The 13,917-nt window shown below is 40.2% G+C and overlaps 1 protein-coding gene across 1 annotated transcript in view; it reads right to left on the bottom strand.

The window, feature by feature from the left end:
* LOC116705941 (dermatan-sulfate epimerase) overlaps positions 1-12,543 on the bottom strand; it is a 29,005-nt gene extending 16,462 nt beyond the window's left edge. The window contains 3 exon segments of the mRNA XM_074783888.1: positions 263-516; positions 7,565-8,030; positions 12,295-12,543. Of these exon segments, the coding sequence (XP_074639989.1) occupies positions 263-516; positions 7,565-7,986 (676 nt within the window). The 5' untranslated portion in view covers positions 7,987-8,030; positions 12,295-12,543.
* Positions 12,544-13,917: the final 1,374 nt, after the last annotated feature.

Here is a 13,917-nt window from a genome sequence, read left to right as displayed (position 1 = left end):
CAGAAGGATGTAGAGCTACATCCTAAAAAACAGGATGTATTATTCCTTAGCAACTACTGTCTATGCTTTGCCCAAATGATTTGCAGATTTTTAGGCTTTCTATAATCAAATGGTTTGAAAAATAATCCATATAGCTGCCGTAAATGGAGCATGCGCCCCCCCCCCCCCCCCAGGTTTGGGCTCAACCTTGGATGTTAACAACGTCTGGCTCTGGCCCTGCTTTAAAAACACATTACAGAGACATGCCTCCTGATCCGCTAACCTTGGGTCATGTACACCAGGCTTCCAGTGAGCAACGCCACACAGTTGGTGGGCTGGTGATTGTGCAGGTACTGGAACCCCCAGCCTCGGACGTAGGACTTCTCGTACATCAGGCGGGACGCGTTGCCGATCACCTGGAGGAATCGCTCCTGCTGGCCCTTGTTCAAGTACTCGTACAGGAAGTCGTAAGCGGTGGCGAACCCGACCAAAGAGTGCGCCAAAGGAACTTCATCCCAGGGGGCATCTTTAACCAACCTGCAACACAAACACCAACACACGGGCTAAAGGCGAGGCGTCAGGACATATGCAGAGCAGCTGGAAAATAAACACTCCGCGGTAATCAGGTGTGAAATGTTCACTCTTTAAATCAAGCACTGGAAAATGTTTATCATGAACAAGAAGCCGTGTAATTATCCCCACCACAGCTGTAAAACAATGATTCACTTTGAGAGCAAAAATAAAGATGCTGAGTAGCATTTTACACCGCAACTGCCGCACCATTGCTTACCAATAAAGAGACAGTAAAAGTATAGCCTAGTCTAGCAAATTGTCTCCTTGTTAACCGGCGCTAGGATCTGAGAAGGCTGACTTCTTAGTGTTGACGTTGTAAAAGAGAGAAAGGTGTTCTGTAATCATTCTGCTCACTGTAGTTAAAGAGAAGGGAACTTCAGATGTGGTGTTGAAACCAAGTGCTGAACTAGGTCAATAAATCATGCTGAAATATACACAAGGATTCTGTCGAAATCTAAACGAGCACCGACGTCATGATGTCTGGCCACGGTTCACTGACGCTTTCATTCAAATAAGTTTGAGGTTTTGAAACAATCAAAACAAAATTACATCAAAACTAAGCAGCTCTGTGAACAGCCGTCAGTTTACAGCCATGGTTATGCTACCTGCGACAGAGCATGTCGGATTTGATTTCTTTGTTAACTGTTAGCTCATTTGCCAATAATAATAAAGGATATGGGTACAGATACACTGAATGCTGTGTATTTAATTTGGGATTTAATGTTGATCGTTTATTTGGAACTTAGTTATACACCATGCAGGGTCCAAAATTATCACTGTCTACTAGCCCAATGCTGGTAAAATATGCAAGTGGCTGGGGCATTTTCTTCACCCACCAGCCAAAAAACAACATTTTTGAGGAGCTGCAAAAAATGTGGACCTTCACTAGCCATTTGGCTGGAGGACAAAAAAGTTTTGTGATAGCATGTATTTCCTAGTAGTGATTTTGGAACCACATCCATGTCACAATTGTTTGGTTCGGTTATCGGTACATGGGTTGCACCATTAGGCACTTGTTTCTTCAAACTCGTTTTCATAATCCATGGTCTGACAACCCGGACTCTTTGTTTTGCACTGCATTAGTCTACACAGTGGTGTCTGAATATATTACTATACGGGAATGAATTTACTATTTTTAGGCTTTTCAATAACAAAACACAGCTGTTAACCTGCCGCTGACAGAGTGTTGCTCTCTAACTGTTAACTTTAATGCAGTACAAAATGAACAGTGACACCCTTCAGACCATAGCTCTGATCTAAAGCCCCTTTCACACAGGCACTGGGACCCTGAATGCATCTAGACACAAGAGTTGACATGTGAGAACTCAAATGTCCCAATCAGTTGGACTGGACATTAAACCTTTAAAATTTACCCTTCCAGCACCCGAGTACAAAGTCTGTGTAAAGTAATATTGTGAGAACTTACAGCGAGCGGGTGGCCGTGTTGATGACGTTGGACGTACGGCTGTAAGAACGGGAAGAAAACAAACATCCGAGGGTGAAAAAGAAAATGGGACACACAAAGAAAATGTCTAACTGGAGAGACGACAAGGTTCAGGAACTTCTATCCGGCTGCGGTGTAATCCGCATCCACACGTCTTGATGTCTAATCCAAATTTCCAGGAAGTGAGAACACGTCTGACATGGACAGTCTACTGTTGCTGATTCCTTGGACATTTTATTTATATTATTTTATATTTCATTACTCATTTGAGAAACCAATGCTGTGTTTTTCGTTGACATCCATTGAAGGCAGGGTTGGTAAGGTTGGAAAGCTAGCAAGATTTGCCCCCCCCCTCGCTCAGACGCTTCAAAAAAAAGGGGCCTCAGTTTGCTTCTATGTGCACTAGATTTTAGGTTACTTTAGGTAAGAAAAGTGCATTTACTAGCATGCAAAATCTGAATTAAGGAATGAAACGTTTCAGATCCATAAGTTATTCTGAGCACACATCGTTGGTCGTCTGTGTGACAACACATGATAATCTCTCTTCCATCAGGGCCGCCCTCTCCTTCCCTCGCTGTCTGTCAGCTGCTCACATAGTTTGCCTTCTTCTAAAATACAGTCTAAGAAACACTATAGCAGAATCAGAAACCCCAATACGTTATAAATTTGAGACCAGAAGTGTTGGAGAGTTTCACTCAAATATTCCGTCCAATAAACAAGCGATCGTTCTGACCGTGTGTGATGTTTAGAGCCGTGGCTCAGGTGGCAGAGCAGTCACCTAACAAGGATCAGGTTGTTGGTTCAATCCCTGGCCCTGCAGTCCCATGTCGCAGTGAACCCAGTGAACCCAGAACTGCTCCTGATACTGCGCTGAGTGTAAATGTGCATGAATGTTTATCTGATGAGGTGGTAGCACCTTGTATGGCTGCCTCAGCCACCAGTGTACGAATGTGTTTGTGAATTGTGCCAGTACTATTTAAAAGATTTAACAAAATGCAGCGCAAACAGAACCAAACGAAAAATTCAACATCACACTATAGGTGTGAAAGCACCCTTAAAGTGTGTTGGAAATAAAGCAGGAAAGGGCAACAAAAAAATCCCTTTGGTGTTAGTAATACATGGGTTCCACATGTTAAGTGGCAGCTGAGTTTTTTTTTTTTAAATGACTTCCTGTCAGCTCATTGACTGCTCTTTATGTTGCAATTTACCCATATAGCAAAAGGGAAGACTATAATGAAATGTATGCCAGGTCACAGTTGAGCTGTATATTGAATTATGCCAAAGCACACAGAATCTCCCTTCTGTATGTTTGCACAGACTGTGTAAAAAGAAAAAAAATGAAGCAGGCACCAGTATGCCACAAAGTAGGAGTTCCCCGTCGGAACATGGTTCCTGGAGTTGACGGAGACTTAATTGAAGGATGTGAATACCACAGCTGACTGATTCCTGGAGCCACTCTGCACAAGCCTTCAGAGGTTCAGTGACCATAAGAAAAGTGCAGCCAAGGAGAAAACTCACAGTGTGTTGTTAAGATGTGAAAACACATGCTCAGTGGCTTCTTGCTTCTGCTCTGTGGCACACATACTGATATTGTGAAAAATGTCCTGCAAATTGCATTAATACCAAGCCGAGTAAACCCCCCCTCCCACCTGTCTAACGGCTGGAGGCAACACAGCAGCCAGGCAGCCGAATAAGAAGGATTGGGCTGCTTGAGCAATCACAGAAAATGATGCTGAGCTGATCGAATCTTACAAAATCCTAGAACCTTTGATGACAAAAAAAAAAAAAATCTTGTAATCAGGATTTAGGGAGTAAAAATGTTAGGTCAAGGAAAGGAATTGAATAGAATAAAGTAGTGTAAGTACGAAGAATGTATATGTAGTCAGTGGATATCGGCATTTAATCAAATGTGGATATGTTGTTGTTAAAACAGGAACAGGATAATGGGAAATGCTAAAATGTATTTCACATAAATAGCGCAAGTTTCCTTCGGGATGTCTAAAAAAACTATCTATCTATCTATCCATCTATCTATCTATTTATCTATCTATCTATCTATCGATCGATCGATCGATCGATCGATCTATCTATCTATCTATCTATCTATCTATCTATCTTCTATCTATCTATCTATCTATCTATCTATATCTATCAAGGAGAGAAGATTTGTAAAGGCAAAGGACTGACTGATATGTATCTAAAGTAGAGATTGACTGATGTGTAGTATGTACGCTTTTCATTCATGCATTCATATTTATTATACAGGAAAGTTACAAGTAACATTACATTACAATGTAAACGGGCCTGACTCAGTTTAAAAACTGCTTTTCAGCAGGTTCCGGTTCTGCAGAAACATGAAACATGGTACAGCGCGTCGGGCTTACAAATCTCAACAGCCACAGAATGGATTTTGTTTAATAGAATGGTTTAGGAATCATTCAATGGTTTACTTTGGCAGATTTCATTAGTTTTTATAATGGAGTTCTGCAAAAAGTCCCTTACATTCCACCTGGCAAAATAATGATATAAATAATATTAAAAAAAAAAAAGTCTGTTTGGGATTTGGGAACGCATATTTGAAGGTTATCAATACATTACTCAAGCTTACAATTTTTTTTTTTTTTTAAACAACCATTTCCCGGAATTCCTTGGGAAATGGGTCGTCTTTTCCCATGATCTGATTCATCTAATTTTTGGGAAAAAAAGGAAACCCCTGTGCTGACATTAGTACATTAACACCAGCCACTATGAGCTACTGGTCATACAGGAGAACACGTGGTGTTTTACTGCCTACAAATTCATCTTTGCATTTGTGAGATGAAGACTGTTCTAGGTCTTCAGTAAAGTCCTTTCTTTCTTAATCTGCACTCTTGTCTCTTCTTGTCGACATCAGTCATCAGTCACAGCGCAACTACTGTTGCAATTATGTCCACATAGTACAGTCCAAATGACTGGAGTTCTTGCTCTGCCTGTTTTATTCAGGATACTTTGGGAGCTGACTTGTGTGGACTTTGGATAGCTACGTAAGTATGCCACAATTAATTTTGCATCAATCATCTGTAATGGTGGAGAATTGCAGCCAGGCTCATACTGTTTTTCTGCCTCTATTGACGGGTTTGTAAATGGGGCGCACGTTCAACCAGGTGAGCTACCCAGGCATCCCATTGCTGTTTTAATATTTGCCCAACAACTGTTATTGTTATACAATTAAGTGTTTGGATCCATATGGGAACTAGGCATATGTGTGTCTTTTTTTTAATCATTTCTACACGTTTATTAAGTGTTGGCATATTATCAGGAGAGAAAATAAACCTTTAGAATATGTGGCCGATTCATTCAAATAACATTTGGTTCATCTCAGGGTGAAAATGTTCATCTCAGGGTGAACAGCTGTAACTAGGCAAGCCCTTGGTAATAAACCCCTAGCCCGGATGTCTCTGTAGCATTATGAACATATGATGTCTTCCCCTGTGAAAGAGAAACTATGGTCTCAGAGTTGTTGCAGCCACAATCCTCGGTGTGAAGGAAGAGTTAAGGTTTATGTTATTAACAGACAGCAGTGGCGTACACTTGCTCTGCCTCTGTGGACCTTTGGTTTCTCATGTCTACAGATCCAACCACACTGCAGTAAAAATAATACATATAGAGTATATTAATGCAGTGTCATGTTATGTAATTAAACATTAGAACAAGATAACGTGTATCCACATTTTGGGATTGGATGACTTTAGTTTATGGATAAATGTACATGTTTTTACATATACATTAGAACTAAAACAATGATGGTTAATGTTAAAAAATCCCCATATGTAGCTAGTGAGCACTGATTGTGTGAGAGGATGTGAATATGTGTGAATGAACAGGAGGTTACCATGGTCCCCAACACCTTCTCCAAGCATTATTTTCTGAGACCTTCCTTCCTTTAGTCTTTGAAATAAAAGCTGTGGAGAAGGAAGCTGTGGGGCGTAGTGAATGGCTGTACTCCACCTCTCAGCCACTTTGCACTTGGAGGCAGAACTAACTTCCGACTTAATTACATTGTTAGGGAAATAAGGACGCAGCGTTGAAGGCTGACGCCTGCGTGGCATTCGGCCATGGCTGACACTGAAAAGCCAGAGGATTGTCCAGAAATGGGCTGAATGGATGGATTCAGCTGATTCTCACGGCGGATTATTTACTGATTCCTACATAATTTAATTTCTTATGGTCGGGGACCAAAATCTAAAATTGTATTTACCCTGATTTCTTTTGCAACAATTTTTTAAAGCGATTCTTTTCAATATTTTTCATTCATGTATTTTTTACATGTTAGAAAACAGTTTTTTTTTAAATGTCTCATTATCAAACTTTAGTTTTTGTTAAAGAAGGAAAAGAAAATCGCAATACTCAATACTCTCCACTCACAATACTTCTAAAATTGCAATAAATGAAAAATGACAATACAAATCCAATTGGCACTCACGTATCTTTAAAGAATCGAATCGGGACAAAAGCATATTGTCCCAGCCCTAGTATTTTTTGTATATATGGTATGAATCTGTGATTAAAATCTATGGAACTGTGTATTATCTAGAGCATTAGAGGGAAATACAATAACTATTCTTTCCTGTTAACTACGTTATTTATGTACGTGACAGAATCTCCGATTTTAGGGTTAGCGCTAATATGATCAATAGTACATTTGATTGAGAATATTCACAACTACAACATAATATCAAAGGAGATGATAAGGACTAAACTGGGCCCTGTTTCATTACCCGATGTTGAGTATCAATATCTAGCTTTAGATTTTCATTATTTTAGCTCATGCTGTGCTTACATTGTGCACTCTTTTTAAATTAATTTGTTTTTAATCTGTGACCTCCGTAATCCTAGGGCCATTTAATAATCCATCGTAGCAATACTGTAAAGCAGTGGCTCAAAGGGCAGAAACCTTTTCTTGCTCTAGTCTTTGCTCTTTCCTTTTAAATTACTGGATCATTTCAGCTCATTTTATTTTAAACTGATTGTCTTCCTCCCAAAAAAATTGGACACTCTTTTTAAAAAAGGGATCTGTGGGAACCCTGGTTTAAATCATTTTGACAATTAATCAAATTAGTCCGAGTGGAGTGCATCCCTGTCTGGTCACCTGGGCCTTGAGCTTCGGGGCCCCTGCACTGGGCTATTCAGCTCACATCTGAACATTTCATTTCCTTTCATGTTCAGCAAACAGCTGCTAAACATATTTCCTGGACCACAGGCTTATCAGACTACAATGCATCTTTACCAGAGCTCTGCCCACAGAGGAAAGTGAGAACGCTCTGGAGAAGGGGCGGACTAGAAAGCCTCTGAGGGGAGGATTTAGCATGAATACCCGGCCGATGCACACATGGGGGTGGAAACAGATATCAAGCACCATCTCAGATAAATTTGATTAAACTCAGATTTCCTGTTTGTCTCGTTAAAAAGAAAAAGGGTGGTTTAAATTTCTTACAGAGAATATTTCACAGTGAACAGACTGTTGCACATGGCCTCAAATCATTGTGTCAAATTAAAGAGATGAAATAATAAAAAAGACAGAAAATCTACCAACTAGGCTGAGACGCCATCCTCTCCATGTAGTCTTTGACCAGGTCGAGGGCCCCGGCCCTGTGTGGGTACAGCACGCAGAACATGGACAGCACGCCCAGGTTGTTTCCGTAAACCTCGTTCCAGCGGGCGCTGAACTCTGCGGGGCTCCAGGGGGGCAGGTACATCTCGGGATGCTCCAGCATGCTTTCCCCAGCCTCGCGTATCCTCCTCGCCATGTCCCGATGAGTGCCGGTGGCTGCGTACTGCAGCGCCTCCACATCGCCCCGACTGAAGTACAGCATGGGATGGCCATTGTAGTTGCCTCCCATGAAGGGGATTCCTCCGCTGGGGTCCACTTCCGCCGCCGCCAGCCGGGCGAGCAGGGGCCACAGCAGACTTATGAAGAAGACTGTGGGGGCCCCACGGGTGTAGGTTCTCATCGTCTCATCAGAGTGGGGACTGTGGCATTGCCGAAGGAGCACAGCTGAGAGGGAACAGTGGGGGGAAGAGAAGGATTTGAGAAAGCCAGCCCATATTCTGCACAGCCTTTTCTTACAAAAAGTCCTGCATTCCTCGAATAATTAGATACAGCTGTAGTCCCGATGATGCAGGCTTTCCATAGTAACGTCGACCATTATAGAGAGGCACAGTTCAGAACCAATCATACTACCGTGCCATAATGTAGGAGTCACTGTCATTTAAACATGCTCCAAATCTAATTTATTTATAGTTCACAAGAATGCAATGATATCCTTATGCTATAAAATCTGCACTTACTATCGCCATGTGGCAGTCAAATCCACTGCGCAGTGTGTTACCTATTATGCACTTCCAAAGGTTTATTTCTGAGGTGGTATTGTCAGACAAGCAGGGTTCAAAATGAGCACCATCTATCAGCCAAATACTGGTAAAATATGCAAGTTGCTGGTAGATTTCCTTCACTCGCCAGCCAGAAATAAAGAAAACACAATGTTAATCTATGAACATTAACTAGCTAGTTGGCTGGTGGACAAAATAAAGTTAATTTTGAACCGTGCAGAGGAGTCGAGCCATGCACAAACAGACGGCCAGCCGAGCAGGCCTGGGGGTCATAAATGGCCCATTACTGCAGTAAGATCACTCTGATCTGTTAAAACCACGTCTGAAACCAAAGTGCTGTGCTTTACGGAAGGACAAGAGCTGGCCCAGCACCTCTGCTCTGAACATGAGAGTAAATTCCATAACCTTTGTGGAGCACTTGGCAAAGGCCAGCTGGAAAACCCTGTGGTAGTGATCTCAGCAGCGTCTGGACAGGGCTCCATCCCAATGCACTGAGCTGTCTTATGTGTTGTGTTTGATCAACAAGGAGCGTGAGGGGTCAACCGACACTGGTTTTTCCAGGCCAATACTAATTATTAGTAGTTGGTGAAACCGATAATTACCAATATTTAGAACTGCTATGCATTTAAAGTGAAAAACTTGCTTTTACAAAATTATTTAAAAAAACTGAAACTTTAAAAAGTCAAAAAAATGAATACATCCAAACTAATATAGCTTCCTGGAGTTTTAACGTGCTACCAGTTTGTTTTAAAGTGTTGCAGACTGTTTACAGAGCTGTGGCAAAGCCAAAGCAGGGCGCTATTTTAATGAATTAACTTTATCAGATAACCGTAGGCCTGCACGATTATTCTCTATAAAATCGCAATCTCGATTCACCCTCTTCCCGATTTAATTTTAAATAAAGTTGATTTATAAAAAAATAATAATAATTGAATTTTTTCAATGACTTTGATTCTCATTTAATTTTACGAGCCAACTGCATCATAATGCTACTATTTTCTTCTGTGAGTTTTAAACATAGACTGTATAAAATAGGTTTTAAAGTGCTGCAATGCTCTCCCTCCTCTTCATCAAAGCCTCTGTTTACAGGCTTGTGGTGATGCGCAAGGTGCTATAGGTGCCAAAAAATCTTGGTAGAGAATCGTGATATCAATTCTAGTTAAAAAAGTTAAAAATCGAGATTTTCCCTGAATCGTGCAGGCCTATTTAACGGTCCAAGTGAAACACTGATACAGATAATCTGCTAATGTCTGCCCTGATGATCAGCCGTAAAATGCCGTGGTGAACCTGAGGATGGTGGCCTTGTAGCCAAGATGAACGCATCAAGAACACTCCGGACTCATTCTCCCACTAAAGCTGTGAAAGTGAAACTGCATCAGGAGTCAAGGATCTATTCTTACTGTGGACACAGGAATAAGATCTCAAACGTACCTGCTTTGGCCTATTTCACTAAATCACTGATCATATTTTGGCAGGGATCTGCAGTAGGTCTGTGCTAGGGCTGCAGCTGACAATTATTTTCATTGTTGAATCTGTAGATTATTTTCTGGATCAGGTGTTTGTTCTCTAAAAAGATGTGGATCAGTGAAGTATTGTGTTGCTGCAGAGACGTCTCGGCCTACACATCCTACCCTACAGACCGAAGAAAACATCTCTGTTTGGTACAGATCCTCGCAAAAATCACGCTATAATCATTTTAATTTCTTTCAATGTTAATCATTTTCAATGAAAATGAGTATAATGATACAAAAATGATCATTCCCGTCAATATCGTGAATCATATGGCAATTGCAATATCAGTCAAAATAATCTCAATTAAAGATTTTCCTCGTATTGTGCAGCCCTACTTAAATGCATTTTCGGTAAATTATATAATGCATACAAAAGTCATTTAATATTCAGGTCCCAGCTTCTCAAATGTGAAGATTTATTGCTGATTTTACAGTTTTATAAAATTGTGAAATAAATATCTTTGGGTTGCAGACATTTGAAGACGTGCCTTTTGGCTCTGGGAAAATGGCTCCTGCGATGGTGCTTTTTCAAATCTCCTAACATTTTATAGACAGTGATTGCTTCATTATCAGAAAAACAATGAAGCCCAATAAATGATTAGATAAAGAAACTTATTTTTAGTTGCAGCCCATGATTTTTCTCAAAATTAACTGTTGTTTCCAAGCCATCCCCAGAATGCTGTAATAAGAATATAATATTCATTAAAGGGCTGAGTACCAAGACCCAATATTTTCATGTGTCATGTCCTGTGTCTGTAGCACAGAGGATCCAAGTCGGACAGTGTCAAGTGTAAAGGTATGAGCAGGGGGACTGGCTCGACATCATTTTTATCAGGGATCGACCGCCTGGCCGATTTTTGGGGCAGATCTTCGGCAATTAACAAATGATCTGTATCTGCATTGTATTTGCCTGCTAAGCCATAAAGTTAATGAATAATAATAAAAAAAAAACTGGTCTACTTTGGCTCCACTACAGCTAGGGCTGGGCAAAAATATATCAATATTATATCAATATCTTGATATGAGACTAGATATTGTCTTAGATTTTAGATATCATAATCGTAACAGTAAAGTCATTTTCTCTACTTACCAGACTGTTGTAACTGTTGTATTATCCTTTATCCACTTAGTCATTATATTCACACTACTGATGATTGTTTTTTTTTAAATCTCATTGTGTAAATATTTTGTGAAAGCACCAATAGTCAACACTACAATATTGTTGCGGTATTGATATTGAGGTATTTGGTAAAGTATATTGTGGTATTTGATTTTCTCCATATCGCCCAGCTCTGTGTCTGTCACTCACCACTGAGTCTGACTTAATGCCCCCCCCACCACATTATCTGAGTCTCTGTTACTGGGGATTATGTCATGATAACTTTCTAATTTATGAAATAATTGCTTAAAGCATTCAAACTAAGTTTTGTGTTGGAGTTTCTAACATTCTGAAATCCTAATTTCCATTTTTACTGTAAATGCATGTCCAAAAATCGGCTACTACTGCATCTACTAATAATCAGTATCGGCCTTGATTACTTATCCCTAGTTGTTTATTCATCTATTTTTTTGTCTAAAAGTAATAAAAAGTGGTAAGTATACCAAGTTACAAACCAGAAAGAGCCAGGAAAAGAACTGTGGTGTATGATTTAAATTGTAAAATATAAACTCCTCTACTGTTGGTAACACAGCCCAATACCCACAAAGAATACATGACATAGACCTCAGGGTCCTTAATGTTAGCTGCGGCCCTGCTAACAATGTCACAGACGTTGTTCACATTATGGTACTTGGAGTCATTCATGTAGTGATAGTAATTGTATTTAATGAATTAGGGAATAATTAGACACAAAAGTGATAACAAAATGCAGCTGTGGTTGTTGAAACCAATATGCTAAAAGCAAACTTGAACCTAGTCTTGAACCTTGCCTCAGGCCTGTAGCTTAGTCTATTATTTCCACGTTCACAGTGTCATTTTAGTGCTATTCAAATACAGTAATGACGGATTAATATCTACCACCCATTTGTTCCACGGTTGTGGAACTGCTAACCACCAGGAGTTCTTGTTATTATACCCTTAAAACGCACGCCTGCCAGTCCCTCCGCAGACACTGATGCCTCTTCTGTTTCATGGGAATAAACCTTCATTTAAACTTTTTAAACTTTATGCTAACTTTTCCTCAGTAAAATGTCTTTCAGTTTTATTTAAAAAGTCTGTTGTCCTACGACTGCGCTTTACTTTAGTTTCGTAAATGCCTGTCCACCAAACGGTGAAGGGAACAGGAGCTACAGTAATATCAGTTATCGATGCTATTGATAATCCAAATATCCTATCCGCACAAAGCAGCCTTGTTCGTGTGTCGACCACAGAAAGCGCTGGAACAGCGGAGGAAAAGCGGAGAACGTTAGCCGACCTACCTGTCAGAAGAGCTGCTCACGATAACGTATTCCCGTCGTCACAACGCTCATTTCTTTGTCTTAACAGCAGTGGTTTTAGAGAACTTATCAATATGGTTGTTGAGACGTTTGTTTAAGGGACGAAACAAAGTTAGGAAGAGGGGAGGGAGAGCGCAGGGAGCGTCATGCAGAAAATGAGGAGGGGCGGCGGGGGGAGAGAGGCTTAAAGGAGCCCTAATGAGTGAAGTGGCTCCCTCGGCCCGCTAACAGCTAACTAGCTAGCTAGCTAACAGGTAGGCTAGTGCAAAGATCTTCAATATGGGGTACTTGAAGTACCTAACCCCAAGTTAATGTATAGTCTAATTATTTTTAAAAAAAATGCCTAAAATATACATAAAAACGAGTCCAACATGTTATTAGCAAAAAATCAATTGGCCTATTTGTGATTTTAAAATTTGAACAATATTTATGACAGGCTACTAGACTGTAGGTAAGGTAGCCAAGGTTAGCCATCCACAGATACAGGTAAGCTTAAGGATTCACTGTGCTACATCTATGTTTAACATACTGTATATCTGAGAATATGTCAAAAAATATTCTAATACCTCAGTGACGTGATGCACCATAGGTGAAGGCTTTATGCTGCCCTACACACTATTGTAAGCCTAGTTTATTATACAACTCAAAATCAAATACCACAATATGTTGACCAAATACATTGATGCCAACATTGTGACAGTATTGTGGGGTTGACTTTAGGTGCTTTCACAAAAATATTTACACAATGAAAGTTTTGATAAACAATCACCAGTAATGTGGATACAATGACTAAGTGGGTAAAGGAAAATAAGAAAAGTCAGAAAATGACATCTAGCTCTTCTAGAGTTCTTCATCCCCTTCCAGGTTCAGATCATACCACCCAAGTCTGAAAATGCCAAGCAGATCAAGGCTTCTTAGGACTGCACTGTAGGAGAATGGTAGACAATCGACAAAATATGACTCACTCCACTTATTTATGTACAGAAATGCATTGGGAGAGTCACTCAAGTTTCTGGAGCCTGGGGTCTGGACCCAAGGTGGGGTTTCTAGATATGCAAATGAAATCATGGGATCAGGGGAAGTTTTATTAATATTTAGCCAATCTCGGAACCCGTCAGCTATCGCTCAAATGATGATTCAGCTCTAGGCCCTAGAAATATTGGCTGTTGCCTCTAGGGGCAACAGCCAATATTTCTGGTGCCTGGCCCGGGTATCTGCTGGTGCGGATGGTATACTATAGGTGCTTTCACAAAAAATATTAACACAATGAGAGTTTTGATAAATAACCAGCAATAATGTGGATACAATGGGTAAAGGCAAATAACAGAACAGTTAATAAGTCCATGATATACATCACTTTACTGTAATGCAGCCTTTAAAACCAGGAAAAGACAGCACGTGTTATGTCATGATATCCAAACTTTAAGATGATATCTAGCCTCATCTATCGTTGTCGATATATTATTGAAATATTCCCCAGCACTTTTTGAAATATTTAGTGACTTGAAGTCTACATTAACTGCTTTTTTCCTCCAATACATAAATAGAAATCACAGCATGTCACTTACAGCACTTAATTTAGGCTACTTCTGTTTTGAAGACATT

This window comes from Etheostoma spectabile, chromosome 18 (genome assembly GCF_008692095.1).
Source record: "Etheostoma spectabile isolate EspeVRDwgs_2016 chromosome 18, UIUC_Espe_1.0, whole genome shotgun sequence".
NCBI lineage: Eukaryota > Metazoa > Chordata > Actinopteri > Perciformes > Percidae > Etheostoma > Etheostoma spectabile.
Note: the sequence above shows the minus strand (reverse complement) of the source record. Positions and strands in the feature narration are given on the sequence as shown.